This window comes from Dipteris shenzhenensis, chromosome 9 (assembly GCF_047967505.1).
Source record: "Dipteris shenzhenensis isolate YYH24624 ecotype China chromosome 9, Dip_SZ_1.0, whole genome shotgun sequence".
In the NCBI taxonomy this organism is placed as follows: Eukaryota; Viridiplantae; Streptophyta; class Polypodiopsida; order Gleicheniales; family Dipteridaceae; genus Dipteris; species Dipteris shenzhenensis.
Window position 1 is genome coordinate 55,539,390 of NC_141604.1, and position 20,775 is coordinate 55,560,164.

At 46.3% G+C, this 20,775-nt stretch overlaps 1 protein-coding gene across 4 annotated transcripts in view; it reads right to left on the minus strand.

Moving 5' to 3' along the window:
* Positions 1-20,775, minus strand: part of LOC147898862 (DNA polymerase delta subunit 1) — a 173,246-nt gene that overhangs the window by 49,011 nt on the left and 103,460 nt on the right. For all 4 annotated transcript variants that reach the window (XR_015541492.1, XM_087378812.1, XM_087378811.1 and 1 more), the window contains 4 exons: positions 2,984-3,091; positions 2,703-2,798; positions 946-1,011; positions 754-810 (listed from right to left, as the gene is read on the minus strand). Coding sequence is in view for 3 of the 4 variants with exons in the window: in XM_087378812.1 (XP_087234938.1) it covers positions 754-810; positions 946-1,011; positions 2,703-2,798; positions 2,984-3,091 (327 nt within the window). In the remaining variant the exon portion in view is untranslated. The remainder of the gene's footprint in view (positions 1-753; positions 811-945; positions 1,012-2,702; positions 2,799-2,983; positions 3,092-20,775) is intronic.

Here is a 20,775-nt window from a genome sequence, read left to right on the forward strand (position 1 = left end):
CCCAGCATCATTGCTTGGAACATCTAGATCGCCCGTTGCACCTTGGTGATGGAAGGCCACCAAGCTCCTCGACAACCACCATCGTTGTCATTTGGCAGGACATCATCTGCACCCTGAGCACCATATGTATCGCAAGATGTCAGGATCTCGGACGACTGCTGAGGTGTGGGCGTGTTGCTGCAAGGCTTAACCTACAAGCATCTTTTATGTATTCACAGAGCGAGGTATTTGCCCGATGTATAGTCCCCCAGCTTGGTTGTTGGCCCCTATTTTAGAGATCCCCTAGGCACTGAGCTGGGTTCTCTGAAAACAGACTGGATCAAAGCCAGTTTTTTCTCCCTTTGATTCTCGGTCACGATCAATGCCACACATATTGCTGATTTGTACAGTTTGTTTTTTAAGCATTTCTTTTCTCTATTACACCTATTGATGATATTATAAAGAGCGATTAAGAACAATAAACGTAGTTCTCGTCCCTACTACAACTTTTGATGCAATTATAAATAGCTGGGCACAAGGTTCTTGCTTTGCAGATCCAAGTAAGTGTGCAAAAGTTTCAATTCTATTTCATCATTTCATCTTCAACAACAAAATTTATACAAAGGTTTAGAAGTTAAAGTTAGAGTTTATGGTTTATGGTTAGGGTTTAGAGTTTAGGGTTTAAGGTATAGGATTCACGATTTAGGGATGAGGGTTTAGGGTTAAGGGTTTAGGATTAGGGTGTAGTGTTAAGGGTTAAGAAGATAACACAACCTTCAATGCTAATTGCCTGCCATCCAAGACAGCTTTCTCCAAAGGATCTGTAGCTTCCTGTTTACAAGAGCATTTAAACATTATTGATTATTTAAAATCTGTGGGAAAAAAAAGGGACCATCATCAATTACAGGGATCAACAATCCAGCTAAATGATTACTTCCCTCAAGTCAACTAGTTCTGACTCCTTACCTTCAAATCTGCTTTTGCTATTTTCCGAGCAGCCAAAAGCTCCTCAAGGATCTCAGGAAGTATCCCCTGCAGATGGCATGCATCCATCAGTTTCCAAAGAAAAGTACAACCCCTCACCCTCCCAACCCCCCTCCTGAAAAAGAACAATAATAATAATCATGATGATGATGATGATGATGATGATAATCATAACGACGGCATGAGAATAAGAGAAAATTAGCATTCAGAAATGGGAAAGAGAGAAAGACCACTGGTTGACAGGGAGGCTGATTCCAGTACAATGTCACTCATGAGCCGTGGCCTCATTGGCTGATTCAAATATATACATCAGCTTCTTCATGCATCTCCAAATGTACATCAAAGGTCATAGAATGTAGAGCCACCAGCGTATTGAGTAGTATGGCCTCTACAGCATGTCTGTGATCTACTATTGCCGGCGTAACACCCTTTGTTTATGGGGAGCTGCTGGTCCTCTTCCTACATCCACTCACATAGGCCAAGTTGTGCTCATCGGCTGTTTCAATGGAGATAGATGTATCTAGCCAATCAGCCTCTTTATGCACGTCCATATGTACATGGACTATCATAGAATGTAGGGCTGCCCTACTAAGTAGGGCAGGTGTGGCACTCTATGTCTCTGCAACATGTCTTGCCACCCACCACCCTTTCTCGATGGCAAGCTACTGGTCCTTTGGCTACCAACAATCACCTAGATGCAACTATGTGGACCCCGCTACCAACAATCACCTAGATGCAACTATGTGGACCCCTTAAGTCAAATGATTTGCAAGGCTAAAGCAGAGTATTTACATCTATGGATTCTGGAACTGCGGCTATAAGCTTCAGCACTCTATATACCTAGATGAATCCAGGAACATTCCCAAACTCATCCTCTAAAAGAACAACATAGTGCAGTTTCAATCTCACAATAGTCACTCATAAGATTGAAAACCATAAACTCCATCACACATAGCATGACATCCCCATTGACGTCATCAGCGCCCAACAGTGGATGTAGACCATAGTATAAAAATGTGCCCTCACACATACAAATCCACACACCCACACATACTTGAGCATCCATTTATACAAAGTCTTCGTACTGAGTTTCTGTCGGCACTCCAGAGGTGAAGGGCAAACTCAGCCATGACGAAGGCTAGCACTAAAGGAGAAGGCTAAGCATCGGCACTATAGCCTCCCAATGAAGGTGTATCCCATGATAAGTCTATCACAGGCCACCATCTTCATGGAGAAGACATGCCTTCTAAATGTGTTCCCTAGTACACATAGAACAAGACTAATCTCGACTCGCGTTTGTAACGTTCGATTACCCAAGTTGCGATTATAGATGCTATTTGAGGCTACCCCTGAGAGGATGACATTGAAAATAACGATATATGCAGAAAGCACAGTTGGAAATGTTGTTTGGGCCAAGGAGGACCCCTCCCTGAAGATGTCAATTCATATGAACAGCTTATCATTCACCCTAGTGGTGCTAACCATCCATGCTACAATTTTTACATACTCACCCCAAGACACTACTTCACAAATGCTCCCCCCAACAGTCTTCCATGTAAGTCAAAGAGTCTTCTGATTAGGCAAGCCTTTTTAAAGCAGCATTGAGCCCTCTAATATCTTGCAAGCCAGGTGTATGAGGGAAGAAAAGCATTTACATTATAGCAGCAGAGAGCCCACCTCTAAGATGTCATTCCAATCTATAGTAGTCTAGTATCAAGCACCATAATGTAAAACAATACCTTTGCAAGAGCAGGCTTCACAAACATCTCGCCAGATGGAGTCTTTGTAATGTTCTCTGGAGGAATGTTCAATTTGCTTAAATCCTCTGATCGAACCTGGTTTAGAAATTTCACCAGCTTTTGAAATGAACAAAAAGAGGTCCACTTGAAACATAAAATGCAAAACAAAATAGGGCAAAGCAAAAATAGTACAGCTTTGCCTTGAAGCTCCAGTTAGAAGTAGCACAGGATCTAGTTTGACTCTTGAAAATAACAAAAATGTTTCCAAGAATTAAGTTTACCAGAGTACAGTAGCAAAGGTTGTATGCCATCATAATGGAAGGATATAATGATGCAAAATCCAGAGTTGCAATAGGTTTTTCAAAAAACCCTGACTTCGCCTCCAGCACCTGTTTTCAATTAAAATCAGAAACTTGCAGATGTTAATATGCTTCCTATAATACATACAGGTTTAAATTTTCAAAGGCAGCCTCCTCAAGGACCAAATGGCAGAAATTACAATGAGCGTATTGAGGGAATGCAACCAGAATGATTCTGAACAAAAATCAGAAATAGCCAGCTAGGTCATTCATCATACCAGCTCATACCAAATTCAGAGAAGGTGAAGAGAATGCCACAACAATGGAAGCTCTCTTTATGATTGCATGTTAGCTTCCCATCTTCAACCACCTCCATGACACGATCTAACAATAAATCAATCCGATAACCTTTTAATTATTTGGCTGCAATGAGCATTAAACGGCTGACACTAATTAATTATAAGGTCCCCAAAAGGTGTTTTTTAATAACACCATCCTCAAATCCTCTGTACTCTTGGTAAAGTTGTAACTCATTGAGCATTATCTGCTTTCTAGTCTTAGTCCTAACTTCTACATACAAAAACAGAATCTGCTTTCAAAATCTAGAGCTAACCTTCTTGGATAGATTGGAGAGTTGTAAAATGGTTTCATTTGAGCCAACACCACACACTTTCAGCTGCTTGTTCCCAACCCTAGCCAGCCCTCTACTGGGACCTCTCTTAGGCGTTCGCTGCCTTCAAATGTAGGCCATCCTTGTGTCACTCCTCCGAGGCCAGTTTCAGCCCCGCTCAAAACTCAACTACTCCTGCCCTCCAACCAAGCTCCTCACCCCATAAATTGCTCTTGCCTCCCTCAGTTATTTGTGCCACCTCTTCCTCGTTTGGAATCCTCTTCCACTAAGCACTGTCCTTTGCCTCCTTTGTAAGGACCTTCTCCTTTTCTTCCTACCTCCTCATTGGTTCAGACATAACTTCAGATTCCTTTTTACCTTGTTGCTTACACCTTTTTAATTATTCGCTTGTCTCCACCTCCACTCTTAGTGCTCGCATTTCTCAAACAAACTTTCCATTTTCTTTGTTTGCAGTCCATAGTGTTTACTTCCATTCTTTTGTTTCCATTCCCTTATTCTGGCCTCTAGTTCTTTTCTTTTCTTTTTTGGAGAACGTGGGGGGGGGGGAGGGGGCGGTTTTCCTCCAATTTTGATGTTAATTTTATAATCCTTACTAATCAGCTTACTTTCCTTTCTCCTACCCCTATGCAGACCTCTCAAGCAACGAGTCCATCTTAGGCTTGTCATTTAGAGAGCGATCCCACGCAAAATCAAAGACGCAAGAGAACTATCAGACCCCACTTGGAGCAAAATATGACGACCAAAAAGTTGATCCTCATACGATGAAGCTTTTTGAATAGATTCATCGGATTTGGCCAAAATAGAGACTTTATTTCATTAAGGGAATTCCCTACAGCTTCATTGGAACTTCGGAGAGTAGAGATAGCCCATCTAGGGATTATCTTACAATTTTCTAAAATAGTCCACTAAGATTAGCTACAACATACTTAAACATTTTGAACCAGCTAGATTGACCCCGCGGCATAACTCACGACATGGTATCTACTGACTAACATTATCTATCTCTCGCTCAACCCGTCGCCATTCTGTCGTCACCCGCCGCCATCCCATCAGCCATCGCCTAGCCCATCGCTCCTGTCACATGTCCTTCAGCAACTTTAGTTACAGCTAGCTAACTAGCTAGCAGAGCCGCAACCAACAGCCCCTGCTAGCCGCCAGCCCCCCAATCCTACCGTCAACAACAACACCCCCTAGTTTTCTTCAATCAACAAACTAACCCTAACCTTGAGTTGGGCTAAACCCCCAACCCAACCCAAGGGGTTAGGTTCAGCTAGGGGGTTCTACAGACAGCCAATTATGGACATGACCTACCCTCTCCTTCAAGTCCCCCTCAACTCCTTCAACCGCAATCAAGACTTGGTACTCTACAGTTGCAACCATGACACCCTCTCCGTATGCACACAATTACCAACAAGAAGGCTCAAAACGACCCATACTCGGGCAACAGGATCAGATTTTTTATCTAGAGCAAGCAGTGAGAGAGCTACGATTGGAACTGGCAGAAGTAAAGGCTCGACTTCACATTATGGAAGGGCTTGGAAAGCAGGCAATAATTGATGAGGCTGTGAAATCTTGTAAGGATTCCCCCCTACTCCGTAGCTAGTCTCTACAGTCAAAGATCTTGTTCACATTGACGTACAAACTGCTAAGAAGGAAGTGATTGTGGAAGTGGACACCAAAGCAAGTAAGTCTGATATTCAAGCAGAGATTAAAGAACATGAAGCTAGATGTGATAATGTGCTGAAGATTAGAATAGGGGGACTCCCAGAAGATTGGTACAAAGAAGGGGACACACATAGTGAAATATTGACAAAGATCAAAGCATGCCTGCCCAACATTGAATGGACGGATGATGATGAGCAGGATGATGACCACTATAAAGGAAAATGGGCAATTTACCGTGAAGGCGTAGCCCTAATCAGAGAGTGTAAATAAAAACCAAAAGACTCTCAATCTTAAACTAATGAATGGCTCATCACTCTTTCAGACTATTATGTAAGTACTCTAAATAAATTGGGGTTGCTTTTGCACTCCTTGGGAGCTGCCATGCGCCCTCCCTAAAGCAGATGTACTAGAGGGTTTTTTGCTGTCCCATAGACCTCTTGGTCTCCAATGGACGTTACTAGACTTTCTTTCTTTCTTTCTTTCTTTTCCTCCCAAATTCTCACTTTCTTTTCTTCCTATATCTTCCCCGGCATCATATGGGTGCAAAGGATAAATAGATCTTCAATGTGCCGATATTGTCATTCTCACTTCAAGAATGAAAAGCACTGTCTTTTGGCTTGCACTCGGCCTCAGATCATTGGGTTTCAGATCTACCACACAAACTTCAATTGCCTCTCGGCAATAGGTCACTAAGCAAATCTTTTTGGGATTCCACAAGTGGACAATAAGTGCTCTTTGAGGCCAATCCCTTTGACTAGAGGGTCATCTGAAATTCGCTACAAAGATGACCCTCTTTTCAACAATTTCTAAATAATCCCATCCAGCACATTCTATTGACTTGTTCTGGGTCTTTTCATAAGAGACTACCTCCAACAAAACTCTAGCATTAGAGGGGAGTTGTTAGAGGACACAAAGAATGTGTAAAATTTGGCAAGAGCATACATAATACAAGGAGTTAGAGGGGAGGTAACTGAGGACATAAAGATATAACAATTCGGCAAGAGATACATGCACCACAGACTCTTGCGCAACTCAATGTGGGATGTGGCATCTTACCACCCGCAGCTCAATGTGTTTGGCGTGAGATGACATTATTCTTCTCATCGGTTATGTCTTCACAAAATTAACGATCGAGACCCATTGCTCTACCTGATTTTCATGATTGACTTCTCACAGCCAACTTGAGATATATTTCTTTCCCAAAGAAAAGACTTCTAATATGTATGGGAAAAGCCCCAAGAGCAATGCTCATAGCAAAAGTACAACGTGCATAGCACATAGTCACAAGAAACATTTCGTCTGTTTCGTCTTTTCGTCCTTTCAACAAGTTTTATTTCGTTTCGTTTTGACTTTTTAGACGAAACAAATAGGTTTCAAATTGATACTTAATATATACGATTACAAGTACGAATAAGATATGTTATATTTAAGTTAGAGTGAACAGAGAGAAATACAAGCCAAGACACTAAAAAGGAAATTCAAAACACAAACACATTCTTCAATTTTATTTATAGTCAATCTCCTTTCTAGGTTTGGATAGGTTTCGAAATGATACTGCAGGCAAATAAGATATGTTATAGTCAAGTTTAAGAGTGAACAAAGAGAAATACAAGTCAAGATACCTAAAAAGGAAATTCAAAATACAAACACATCCTTCAAATGTTTTTAAATTCAATTGTTCAATCTCCTTTCTCAAGTTTCAACTTTAGACCATTTAATATTTATGAAGTCAAAACTTAAAGCATATGGATTCTAGAAAAAAGAGGGAAAAGTATATTTTATTTGGGCGAAACAAAGGTCTCGTTGAGAGCATTTCGTCCAGTTTGAAATGTTTTGTCTGTTTCACGTTTCGAGGTTTCGAACAGGACAAAACGAGTTTTCATGTGACTATGGCATGGCATGAAAACAAAATACCCACAATGGGTCAACAAGCTGCTCATCAAGAAGAGCCAGTAAAGCTCCAAAGGTTGAGGCTGAAAAGGGCCCCTCAAAATTGTGGGACTTCGAGGAAAAAATGGATCCACTCCATTCTTGAGGAAGATAGTCCTCCTCGCAAGCTACCTGGGGAGGCCCGTGCATGCTCAGCTAAATGGCCATTAGAGTGTGGTCAATGTCTGTCCAAATATTGGCCATCAACTGCCTCTGTGCAAAAAGGGGATCCACTCCATGCCTTAAGGAAGATAGTCCTCCTCGCAAGCTGCCTGGCAAGGCTCCTGCAAGCTCAGCTAAATGGCCATGTCTGTCCAAATGTTGGCCATCAAGTGCCTATGTGCATATAGATCTCCATCATGAGAAGGGTGAACCTAGGGCCATCAAGTGCCTACATGCATCTAGATCTCCATATTTACCAAGCTGAAATGATCACTAAGATCTAAGTGTCATCAAACCGAAAGATCCCACAAGGAGCAATGCATCTCATAAATTATCTAAGGCTGGGAAAGAGAGAGCCAAGCCACTGAGCCCCAAGTCACGAAGAAGGGGAAGGAAACAAAAGTACTCAAAAGTCCAGCAATCCCCTTCAAGATTAACTTCGCTTGTCTCTGATCCCATAAACAATGATGAATTGACTTCTCAGCAAGATGGTAGCGAGGGCAAGTAGGGGCTGATCTGAACTTGGACCTTCACAAGTTCATTGCAATCAATCCATAGATAAAAAGCCAAGAGAAATTTGAATATCCTTGAAATACTTTCAGAGTCTTCTCCAAAAAGGTTTCTGCAAGACTAGAGAAATCTGAATATTCTCCCAATAAGGAGCTCTGGTTGGGCTTCCAAGCCTTGAGAATGAGCTGAAACCTCCTGACATCACTAACCCTGTAAATGAAGAAAGAGAGGCTCTTCTCGCGGTTTCCCATATCGATCCACTCCCGGTCCCACTGCAAATACATTATGGTGATACCTCTATACAGCCAAATCCTCCATGAAACTCAAGTGAATCTGATTTGGGCTTAGGTCTAGATACCAATGTGAAGTCCAGAAAAATCCTCCACATAACCCAAAAGTCTGACAAACTCAAAAACTACGTGCAAAAGGATATCCTCATCCTTGGACCTAGATAACCTACCACCATAGAGAACATTAAAAAACTAAGGTCAACTCCCTCTTTGGAACTCGATTTCCACTCAATCCTCGAATTCGGATGGCTATCCGAAAACTTTTTCGTGCCTTTCAATCCCAAACCTTCGCCTGGTAGCCTTGCATTGTCTACAAAGCTGCCCCTTTTATCGTTTCTACATCATTTAGAGATCGTAAGTCGAAACTTGGCTTGGGATTGCATTGGGCGTGGTGGATCGGTTGAGCTTCTGCTAATGGCAAATTCAAGAAAGGAAACTTCCTGTCGTGGCGGGTCAGACTTGATGTGGGATACTTGACCTCGTAAAAGCTCCAACACATATCGAACAATGGTAAGGCTGGCCATCTGTAAGGACCAAATTCAATATAGAATGATGGTAAAGCTTGCCATCTATCAGAACCCAATCCAATATAGAACGATGGTATGGCATGCCATCTGTGAGAACCCAATTCAAGGATAGGGCTACATCAATCTGCTCAATTCTTCTTTCACTTCCTCTAAGGTGACTTACCAACTGAAGCTTACAATCATCCGGAGGTTTTTTTAAATCCTTCCAAGAGCGCATACACCGGGTTCTTTGTCGCATCTGGACCATTGAGAGGTCTACCATGATCATTAAGTAGGAGGTCATTCCACATGATAGCCTACCTATCAATCTCTTCTAGAGAAGAGGGAGGGAGGCTCGGAAAATTAATCATGAAGCTGTCCCAAGCTTTCAGGATGGCAAGCATAAGAGAGAAGGAAGGAATCCTAAGATGCATGAAAGTAGAAATCCACTTGGTACTATCCATCCAATCACCACCTAAGGAGGGAGACTGAATGTATGCAACAAATAGAGAAATCTTTCGAAGGCTCCCGAAAGCCCCCTGACTACAACCTTGCACTACAAATCTCAATCAATAATATTTGGAGGTGTCGTGGTGTACTCTGTCGAGAAGAGGCTACATCAAAAGGCTTCCTTGGGCAATCTCTAAATGTCCCCAAAGATCTTGCAAATCCGACACTAATCATGCTTGCCTGCAACCTCAACTCTTTGCCTAAAAGAGACATAATATGGCAATCGGACATATTAGGATCAATCAAATGACCCTAACTTTGGGGACCCCGTTAGACCTAATAGCCTCTACTGCAAAAGAGAGTAAACTCTCTGTGACCAAACCAAAGAAAGTTCCGATCGTGGTGGCGAGGAGTTGGTGGTAGAGTTCAGAAGGACCAGGAATACTATTAAAGAGAGATGTGACCCATCTATCCTCCTCTGCTAGGTCAAAGCCTAGTGAAAAACGTAGAGAAAGATTCCTAAAGCCAAGCGCCATGGGGCTAGCCTCGGGCATTGTACTTGCGACTCCATGAGACTCAAAAACAACCTATGCCCTGCAGCGCTTTTTGGAGTAGACGGAGCCTCAAAAGCGTTCAAATCAAATCTCTCAGAGTGTGCAGCCACACTATCATACTCTTGAGCTGCTCCTCTCCCCGTGAGGACCTGCCCCCCTCCTCTCCCTCTCTCAGGATTATATATTGATGAGCTAGAGATGTTTGTACAGATGACAGGCGGTGTGGGCTCTACTCTCTCAGGATCCTCCATTCCTATCCTCCTGTATGCGGACGATGTGGTTCTCATTTCCTCTACTGCTCAGGGCCTCCAGGCACATATTGAGGCACTCCACAGGTTTTGCCAGGACAGGGGGTTGACCGTAAACCTTGGCAAGACCAAGGTTATGGTTTTCAACACCTCTGATCGTATTTACAGCACGGATGAGTTTTGCTTCACTTATGACGGACAGCCCATTGAGCTTGTTAGAGAGTACACTTATTTGGGGGCAGTTTTCAGGGGACCGGTCTTCACCATGACATATGTAGCACGAGATAGGATTAGTAAAGGGTATGCTTCGTTGGCTCATCTTGAGCGTCAGTGTTTTCAGTCCCACTTTCAGCATCCCGATACGAAATCCTTGCTTTTTGATACATTGGTGAGACCAGCTGCGATGTATGCAGCTCCTTTCTGGGCAGGAGACCTCGGCGCTGCAGATTGGAGACGAGTAGAGAGGTTACAGATCATCATGTTCTCTCGGCTCATTAGGGCCAAGGCTACAGTTCCGCACGAGATCATGCTAGCAGAGTTTGGAGCTACTCCCCTTGCATTGGATGCAGCGTTTCAGTCGGTCATGTATCTGCACAGGGTCAGGGAGTTTGGGGACTCAGCAGCAGGCAGAGCTCGGTTGCCATGGTTAGCACTTGCATCTTCTATGGAGTTGGCACGATCAGGGACCCGATACTGCTGGTACTTCAGACTCACTAGGTGGCTCACATCCCTTGGACTAGACATGGATAGACTGCCTCCGTTCCGATACAGCATAGATGCCCCTCATCTCGAGTTGACTCGCCACGAGCTTAGCCAGGTCACGAGAGCAGACTTGCTGCAGCTTCATACGTATCGCACTTGGATTTATCCCACGCAGCTTCCGGTGAAGATGGCCACATATCGTGACCACTTCCTTCGGATCTCAGAGGATGGATTTGTCATCCCACCAGGCTATACAGGTACCCACATGTCCCACTCACTGAGGATTGCCCTCGGCCAGCTTAGAGTCTCTTCGCATCAGCTCGAGATAGAGGCTGGTAGGATGCGACGCATGGAGGATGGACGGCGACCAGGCCGAGAGACCAGGATCTGCCCTTGTTGCACCATGGGAGAGGTGGAGTCAGAGGAGCACTTCATTTGCAGATGCCCGCTATATTATGAGATCAGAGGTAGATTCCACTGTCTCTTCACGGATGGCTTTGGACCTCTCTCACGAGTGATGGACTACGAGGATCAGCATTGCCTAGCCCTTTATGTCAGGGAGGCCACTATGCTTCGGCGAGACTACCTCAGAGAGCACAGACCGGAGCGTGATAGAGCCCAGCCTCATAGAGCTCAGGCATACGCCATACCAGAGGACAGAGACCAGGAGGAGCACGAGGACGGCAAAGCCCACACAGGACACATGCCTCCACCATGTGGATGTACATATGAGATGGTTTGTAGACGCCGCAGGATCTTGTTACATAGGGGACGTACTCGCCGCTTCATTTCCAGACGATCCAGGATGATGGCAGCATTTCGGAGGAGACTTACTCATGGAGATCTCGCCCCACCAGCCGCTCACCTCACCTTTGCCCAGATTTGTACTCTCATAGCAGGAGGCAGAGTCGATGGACAGGATTTCCAGTATTATTTTGGTTCTCAGACTCCGTGACACCTGGACTTGTATCTTTGCATTGGCATATTGTGCTCATCCCCCCCATTTTGCACCCGGGGGCGGTTTCCTTGCATCTAGTTTACTCTGTATTTAGGCTCAGATTTGACATTATGTACTTTCACTTGCATTATATTGCGTAGCACTTAGATGATATTCGACGATGCCTCTTCTTTGGGGCACGTTGATTTTGTGCTATCTTGTATGCAGAGTTCTTGATGTCCCATGGGCCCATTTTGGCCTCTAGTGGACAATAATACACTTTCTTTCTTTCTTTCTTTCTCTCAGCCAGCCCCCTCTCCCTCTCCCTCACCCTCGCTGCTCCCCCTCGCTGCTCCTCTCCCTCCCCTCTCGCCTGCCCCCCCTCCCTCCTTTCTCACTCTCCCTCTCCCCTTCCTCCTCCCCGCCCTCCCTCTCCCTCCCCGCCAGCCCACCCGCCCCCCTTCTCCACCCCCGTCCCCTCCCTCCTCCCTCACCCGACAGCCCTCCCCGCCCTCCCTCTCCCCCACACGACAACCCCCCCTCCTTCACCCCCGTCCCCTCCCTCCCTCTCCCTCCCCGCCCTCCCTCTCCCCCACCCGCAAGCCTCCCCGCTCCCTTCCCCACCCCCGCCCCCTCCCCCGCCCTCCCTCTCCCCCCCTCCTTGCCCCTACCTCGCTCTCCCCCCCCTCCCCCGCTTTACTCTGCCCCCTCCCCCGCTCTCCCCCCCCCTCTTTCCCTTCCTCTCTCCCCCCTCCTTTCCTCTCCCCCGCCCTCCCTTTCCCTCCCCACCAACGCCCTCCCTCGCTCCTAACCCGCCCCCTCCCTCCCTCCTAACCCCCCCTCTTTTCCTTCCCCCCACCCACCCTTTCCCTCTCTGCTTGCAACCTCCCCCTCCCCTGCCCCCCTTCCTAACTCAGCTCCCTACGCCTCCCCCCTCAGCCTACCTCCTCTACCCCCTCACTCTATACTCTCCTTCCTTTTCCCTCTCTCCTACCCTCTCCTTTCTCCTTCTTCTTGCACCCGTGTTCGAGGGCGTCTTGGACAGTAGTTTCATGGACGGAGCTTTTTCAGTGTTGGAATCGGCCTTTTCACTTCGATTGACGAATGGATCCCCATTCAGCCAATCTCCGTCCACCTCCACCAGCCGCGAGAACCGTCATTTTTTCAGAAGACGAGTTGCAGAAGCTCAAGAAAGATGTGGAATTAGAGGGCTCCACATCACTTTTCGCTCGCATCTTTGGATCACACCCTTCCAGATCACAAGCTAGAGACTGGATGCTGGCGGCGTTACCAGGAGATCTCGCCTCACACCTCAGGGATATTCGACTTTGGGACGTGGATTCTTCCAAGTGATTTTCAACTCCCACGAGTCCACAACCCTTGTTCTCAAAGCTAATCCCTTGGCTTTGGGTTCGAGGAGGATCTTTCTTTTACCCTACAACTTGGGCTTCGATCCGGTCGAGGAGGACAGGCAGGTCACAACGCTGTCCATTAGATTTCCTGGTCTTCCTCAGGTCTACTATCAATTGCTTGCCACTATCGGAGCCACATTCGGAGTGGCCACTGAGATCCCCACCCTTCTTGGCTTCGGCAGAGGCAATCAAAGCAGACGGGGTGCCTCGTGCTAGGGTCATTGTCTCTGACCCTAACATCTCAAATGACCACATCATGCTTCAGCGTCCAGACGGCTCTCTCTTTCGACAGAGAGTCGAGATTTCAAGTAGACAGGACCAGTGCAGGATTTGCAGGACCCTTGGGCACTTTGCTAGAGACTCTACCCAATGAAGAGAAAACGACCCAAGAGGTCTTCTGGTGCGGCTCCTTCACGTACTACCCCGACTGCACCTCCCCAGCACCCTGTACCACGCACTCCAGGAGCAACAGGGCGCCCTGCTTCGCACACCACAGGACCAGCAAGGACAACAGAGCGCCCAATGCCCGCAACACACCCAATATCACGGTGGAGAGCTATCAGAGCCGCTCCCTTACCTCAAGAGGAGACCTTCAATCCTGTTCAGACAGACGCCTTCCAGACTCCAGAGGTGGATGTTGTTGCAGCCCCAGACACTACAGTTCCACATCAGGAGGGGCCTTTAGATGCACCAGCCCCAATCACCTTGGTTGCTGACCACGAGGGGGCTACACCCAGCTCCAGTTCTGCTGAGAGGCTTGGCAAGTCTTTATCCTCCATCTTCCAAAAGTGCAAGTCTTCTTCGCATTCCTCGACCAGACTTGCTTATCAGGAACTCCTTTTCGGCACTGGCAGATTCAACGACTTTCATGGATGATGAAGAGTTTGTGCCCTCCACCTTAGGGGTCCCGGTCATGGGGATCCCTTTTAATAGGACCTCCCCTTCAGCAAGTGTGGGAATCCTCTCACCTGTTGAGTTTCTTGCCCTCAACAGGAGTGTTTCGGCCAAGGGGAAGATGGTCTCCTCTACTAGGTCGGCTAAGCCTTTCCATCCAGCATCCTCCCGTCGATGAGGATAGTCAGCTGGAACATACAGGGCCTAGGCGGGGTTCCACACCGTCGCCGTAGGCAGCTAATCTGGAATCAGCTTCATCTAGGTGCCACTGGAGGTGCGATTGATATCCTTTTTATCCAAGAACACAAGTTGTATGCCAGTGATTGTTGCTCTAAATCGGGCAAACTGCTTTCAGGACATACCTTCTGGTCGCCTACTATGGGCACAAGGGGAGGTACTTGCATTTCGGTCTCACCCTCTATTCTCCCCTTGGTTGCTGGTCATGGTATTATTTCCCCCTCTAGAGCTCAATGGATCATTATTTTGATTGGAGGGCATAAGATTGATCTTCTCAATCTTTATACTCCCAACAACAAAGAGGAGTGGATCTCCTTTTGGAAGGAGTTACTCTCTTGGGCCCCCATTGCAAATTCTTGGAGCATTGGTGGCGATTTCAACATGGTTGAGTTGCCATCAGACAAAAAGGGAGGCAGACAAGGTGGAATTCATTCTTTGGAGAGGGCAACCTGGGATGCCTTTCTTTTTCAGTACAGTGGCAGGGACACTTGGTTGGATGATGCCTTTCATGTTATGCCACAGTCACTCCTGTATTCTTGGTCGAACAGGAGAATACACATGCACGTATTGACGGATTTTATGTAGACGATTGGGCACTTGACAAAGGACGATCTGTATGCATTTCTACTGGGGTTTCCACCTCAGATCATTTTCCAACGGTGTTGTAGATCCTTGAGCCTCCTCCAAGAGGACGTTTTGCCAGTGTCAGGATGCCGAATGCTTTTTATGCAGAGGAGAGCCTCACGAAGGATATTTTACAAATTTGGGTTTCTCACATACAAGGTGGAGCTACCCGTCCATCTCAGCTAGCTGCCGCCTTATCCGGAATTAGTAACTATTATCATACATTCGCTGATTCCAAGAGACATGAAATTCTTAGACGTGAGATTGGCATATGCCAACAGTTAGCGTCCCTTCAGAGGGAAGAGCAGAAGAGACCCACAGATGCTTGGATTCAGGAGTGCCTTGCTGCAGCAAGGGCTCATTTGCAGACATTGTTGGATCAGAGAGCAAAATATGCCTTTCATGCATGGAAATCCTTTTGGATTCAGATGGGTGGCAAGGTCAACAAACACTTTCTCTCTGCTCATGGGCCCAGACATAGTAGAGATAGTGTCTCACAGCTTGTTGACTCAAACGGGGTGTTACAGTCAGATCATGATGCTGTTATGCGTGTAGCTTCATATTATTTTGCATCCCTTCTTACTGTAGATCCGGGCACACACACTATAGATGATGCCAGAGAGGTTATTTGGTAGTGTATCCCTGTACTGGTGAAGGATGAGATGTATGTTTCTCTGGATGCACCTTTCACCAATGCAGAATTCAAGACTGCATTACTTGCCCTTCACAAGGGCAAGTGCCCAGGTTCCGATAGACTTACCTCTTCCTTTTTTATTACTTTTTGGGAACAGATTGGTGATCACATTACATCAACTTGCAGGGCGTGTGGGACTCTCGTGAGATGCCGAACTCACTTACAGATGGTCTCATTCATCTCATCCCAAAGGAGGGTAATAGGAATCTAGTGTCTCAAATGGAGACCCATGTCATCCTGCTTCAACATGTATCCACTTGCTTGGTACTATTTCTTTTTGTTTTTCAATAGTATGCTTATTAAGAAATGAAATGTTTTCCTTCTGTTCAGTTACGGACAATGGGGACTAGGTCTAGCATTTGAGGGTGGACCCCCTTGCTTGGGGTTATGGGCATTAGTGACCCACAAGAGTGATGGCCTCTCTTTGAGAGGGACATCTAGAAACCACACCCCACCTGAGTACCCAAACATGGGACCAATCAAATGCACAGATTGCATACCGACCTAGGAACCATTCAAGAGAATGTTCCCTGAGCTTTGGGTGTGGGCCTGGCAGCATGCCAAGAGTAATGGAGATACAAGATAAGACGACAAACAAATGAGCTCAGTATGGCTCAATTATGACCTTAGAGTACGTCAATAGATAGTCTAAGCTGTTAGGAACCCGTGTGTGCGATCAGAATTAAATTCTGACAACTTTGAAATTTTAGGGTTTTTGGGAGTGACGTGGCAGCTGACACGTGGAATCTGAGCTGGCAGGTCAGTCCACCTGTCCCACACATGTGGCAGCATGCATGGCAAGTGGTAGGGCATGCAGGCCAAGTGTTTGGCCCCAAATCTGGTAGATTTAGGGCAAGTGGTGGGCTGTTCTCTTTGGGACTGCAGCCCACCAAAAATCTGGGACAAGTGTCCACCTTCCCTAGGCCTAGGAGGGGGGCTGAGCCTATAAAAGAAGGCCTCTCCCCTTCATTCCACACATGAAAATTTCGTCACTTTTCTTCTCCCTCCTTTTAGATGATGCAGCAGAACCTCTCCAGCTCCTTGGGTGCAGCCAGCTTCTCCCCAGGCCATTCTCTCACCTCAGCAGCACTTTCTCTCTCTACAACAGCACATTCTGTCTCTACAGTTCCATCCCCTCCTCTCCAGAAATCTGCCCCCTCTCAGCTCTTCTGGAACAGCAGCAGCATCCTCTCTCCTTCACCTAGCCTGGAGCAGCCACAGCCCCTTTCTCTCTCCTGCTGCAGTCTTTCTCTCTCTACTGCAGAATTTCTCTTTCTACTGTTCCAGCCCATTTCCCTTGCAGAAATCTGCCTTTCTGTGCACCTCTGGAACAGCAGCAGCTCCTCTCTTACATCTCCTCCCTTGGGATCAGCATTGGCACTCTCTCTCTACAGCTATCACTCCATAAAAGCTTTCTCTCTCTAGCCTACAGGCTGTTTTTCTAAGCTGTTCTCATTCCAGCCCCATTTCCACACTCTCCTCACCCAAGGTAGCTTCAGAGGCATCAAGGACTTCATCTACAAAAGGGCCAAGTCACGAAGGGAGCCTGTATTGTCAAGTTTATCTCATTTACAGCACTATTTCATGTTGTTTCTACTATCTTTCTAGAAACTAGTGTTTGTCTCTAATGTTGGATGTAAGTGGTGATTGTTGCAGGCTTCTTCCTTGTGGATTGGGCTAGCCAAGAGCTGAAACCTGAGCTTGGAGTCCTCCTTTTTGTTGTCTACCTTGTACATATGCTCTTGAGTCCTGTATCTAGGTCCTAGGTTTTCACTGAGTTCATCAGTTTGGAAGGTGCATTGCACCTTGGTCTTGTATCTCCATTTTCAAGAATAAAGTGAGCCTGGATAAGGGGGGGGCCCCGTCTTGGCCCCTCAATCATATTGCATTCTCCAATGATGTCACTTTGTGTTTAAACTGTATAAGTCTTAATTCCAGCTTAATTGCAAACTCTTAAGTTCAAGTATATGTGTTTGGCAACTCGCAATCATCTCATTCAAATGCCTCTGCAAAATCCGTTGTTTGAATTGATAGAAAGCACCGAGTAGTTTACAACCCATCACTCTATTGGGCACTTGTTACAAGATTCTGGCGAAAGCCATCAGTCTGCGGCTACAGGTTTTTCTTCCAGATTTGATTCATGACACGCAGACAGGGTTTGTGCATGGCAAAAGTATATTTGATCATATTTTCTCATTTTGGGAGGCCTCAGAATGGGCCATGCAGAGCCGCCAGAGATTGGCCATTCTACTCTTGGACTTTAAGAAAGCTTACGACAGAGTAGACTGGGATTTTTTAGAGGGTACTCTATCTTGCTTTGGTTTTTCAGATGCATGGATTAGAGGAGTATCCTCTCTCTACAGATCAGTCCATAGCCAGGTGCTCATTGGGGAGGTAAGAGGAGACAAATTTCAGATTTCCAGATCAGTCCGCCAGGGATGTCCTCTTGCCCCTTTTCTTTTTCTGTTTGTGGCGGAAGCTATGAGTATCTACCTTAGATCTCAAGCTGATATTTATGGGCTGAGGCTTCCTATCCGCCGGGAAGAAAAGCTCTTGGATAGTGAGCTAGCAGATGACACGGCTGTTTTTTTGGATGCCACCCCCAAGACACTCACTTCCTTCCAGACAGCCTTGGATTTATTTTGCACGGCTACAGGTGCACACATTAATTGGCATAAATCCAATGGTTTTTGGATTTGTGAAGATGACACCTCGGATTGGGGTAATGATATTGCCTTCACTTGGGTACAGAGGGGCGTCTCTGTCAGGTATTTGGACTGCCAGGTTGGGATGGGCATCTCTCCCTCACAACAGTTTGCTCCGGTGTTGGAGAGCATCAGAAGAAAGCTCCTTTTCTGGAGCTCAGCCAAACTTGACTTGGCTTCCACGGTGGTGGTGGTTAACCAGGTTCTTCTAGCCACAGCATGGTTTGTATGCTCTTGTTGGTGCCACTCTATGGATTGTATCACTTAGCTTAAGAGGCCCGTACGAAATTTTTTATAGAGTGGTCTAGATGGCACAACTGATGTTACAGCGAGGGTGGCTTGGGAGACCTTGATTCTTCCTACAAGAGAAGGAGGTTTGAATATCATCGACCCGGATCTACACTGCAAAGCCTTACTCTGCAAGGTCGTTGTGAGAGGACTTATGCCAGGGCAAGAGCCTTGGAAGGATTTCTTTATCAGATGCATACAGTCTCGTACGCCCACTTCAGGAGAGGATTGGACACATAGTACCAGATGGGTTTTCACCACAACCCACCTCAGATCTCCCTTTTCCCCTCTTATGGTTGCTATCCTGAAAGCATGGGCCAACTTCAGGAGTACACTTCGCAGGATTCCCCCATCCACCCGTGAAGAGATTGAAAGGCAACCTATCATGTGGAATGACAGTATTTTGGATGAGCATGGCAGACCACTTGGAGCTTCTCCTTACATGCAGTGGCCAAGATGGGAGAGGGGCCCTACATCTACTGTGGGAGCATGGAAAGCATTCAGGAAGCTTCCAACAGACCGACAGACCCAGATGGTTCTTAATCTCAGAGGAAGTGCAGGGAGAGTCCAGCAGATTGATGCAACGTTGCCCTTGGATTGGGTGGACACAGATGACATGCCTATTACTTGCTCCACATGGATGGGGGCATTTTCCAGATTGGGAGTTCCTTTACAGGTGATTGCTTTTCATGACACACATGAGGATGCCTTAGTCTTTGATGTTTCTTCCGGGGGCAGGCTGTCCAGATCCACGGATGATATCTTGTTGGAGGTACCATTTCAGCCAGCAGGATAGTGGGCTTCATGGAGCATTTCTCTTTTTCACAATGGTACTTGGATCCTGGCCCGCTTCTCATCGCCCTCCGTCTGTCGTTGACACTCAGCCTGTTGCCCATCTGCCCAGTAGCCCTCCGTCGCTTCACACTCAGCTCGTCAGCCCTCTGTCGCTCAGCCCATTCAGCTCATCACCTCAACCTTCCAGCGTCTGTCAGCAGCCCGTCAGCGCCCATCAGCAGCTCGTTAGCAGCCCATCAGCAGCAGCTCTATCAGTTCGAGTTGTAGGCATGCATGTGATGTAGGAAGCCCTAGCTGAGCTGAACCCCCAGCTCAACTAGGGGGTTAGCTTAGCTGTGGGTATAGTAGATATAACCAGCAAAGAATGGCCCAGCTTATATATATACCTAGATGAATCCAGGAACATTCCCAAACTCATCCTCTAAAAACACAACATAGTGCAGTTTCAATGTCACGATAGTCACTCATAAGATTGAAAACCATAAACTCCATCACGCATAGCAGGGACTAGCTACTATGGCATCCCCACTGATGTCATCAGCGCCCAACAGTGGGTGTAGACCATAGTATAAAAATATGCTCACACATACAAATCCACACACCCACGCATACTTGAGCATCCATTTACTGAGTTTCTATCGGCACTCCGGAGGTGAAGGGCAAACTCAGCCATGACGAAGTCTAGCACTAAAGGAGAAGGCTAATCAAAAAGTAGTCCAAATCTCTTCATTCAAGCTACAACTGCTTGTGAAGTCTGAAGGATTTCATTTTAGTCTCTCCTAAACGAGCATCTAAATCTAACTGACAAGGCAACTCACCATTTAAGATAGAAAGAATGGCCCCGCTTACCCTCTTCCTCAAAAAGACCCTCCACTCCAGCAAGCTCCAACAACAGAGCCCGATACGCCTCAGTCGCAATCAGGACACCTTCCCCATATGCGCACATATATGAACAAGGTGGTCTTTTTGACCGACCCATTATTAGGTATCACAAACAGATTTGCTTCTAACAAGATCAAGTGCGAGAATTACAAATACCAACTGGCAGATGCCATAGCTCGAATCCAAGTTTTGGAAGGACCTGGTAAGAAGGAAGTCATTGAAGAGGTTGTAAAGACTTGCAATGCTTCTCCCACTACCCCCCAACTAGTCTTTGCAGTCAAGAATCCAGTCCAAATTGAAGTGCAGACAGCCAAGCAAGAAGTGATTGTGGAGTTTTTTTTTGCAAAGACATGAACCTTCTATTAGTGCTTGGAAAAGCGATTCTGGAGTTTGATACAAAGGTAAACAAAGCTGGTATCCAGGAAGAGATTAAAGAACATGCAGCTAGAAAAGATGATGCTCTGAAAATCAGAATTGGGGGGTTCCTAGATGGATGGTATAAAGAAGAGGACTCGTTCAATGATAACTTTGTGAATGTCAAAGCAACCATGCCTACTATTGATCGGACAGCTGATGCAGATGACAATCCAGATGATCTTGATGATGATGGTGAAGCTAGAGCAGTCCGGATCGGTTGATGGCAAGCAGCCCTTGCACCA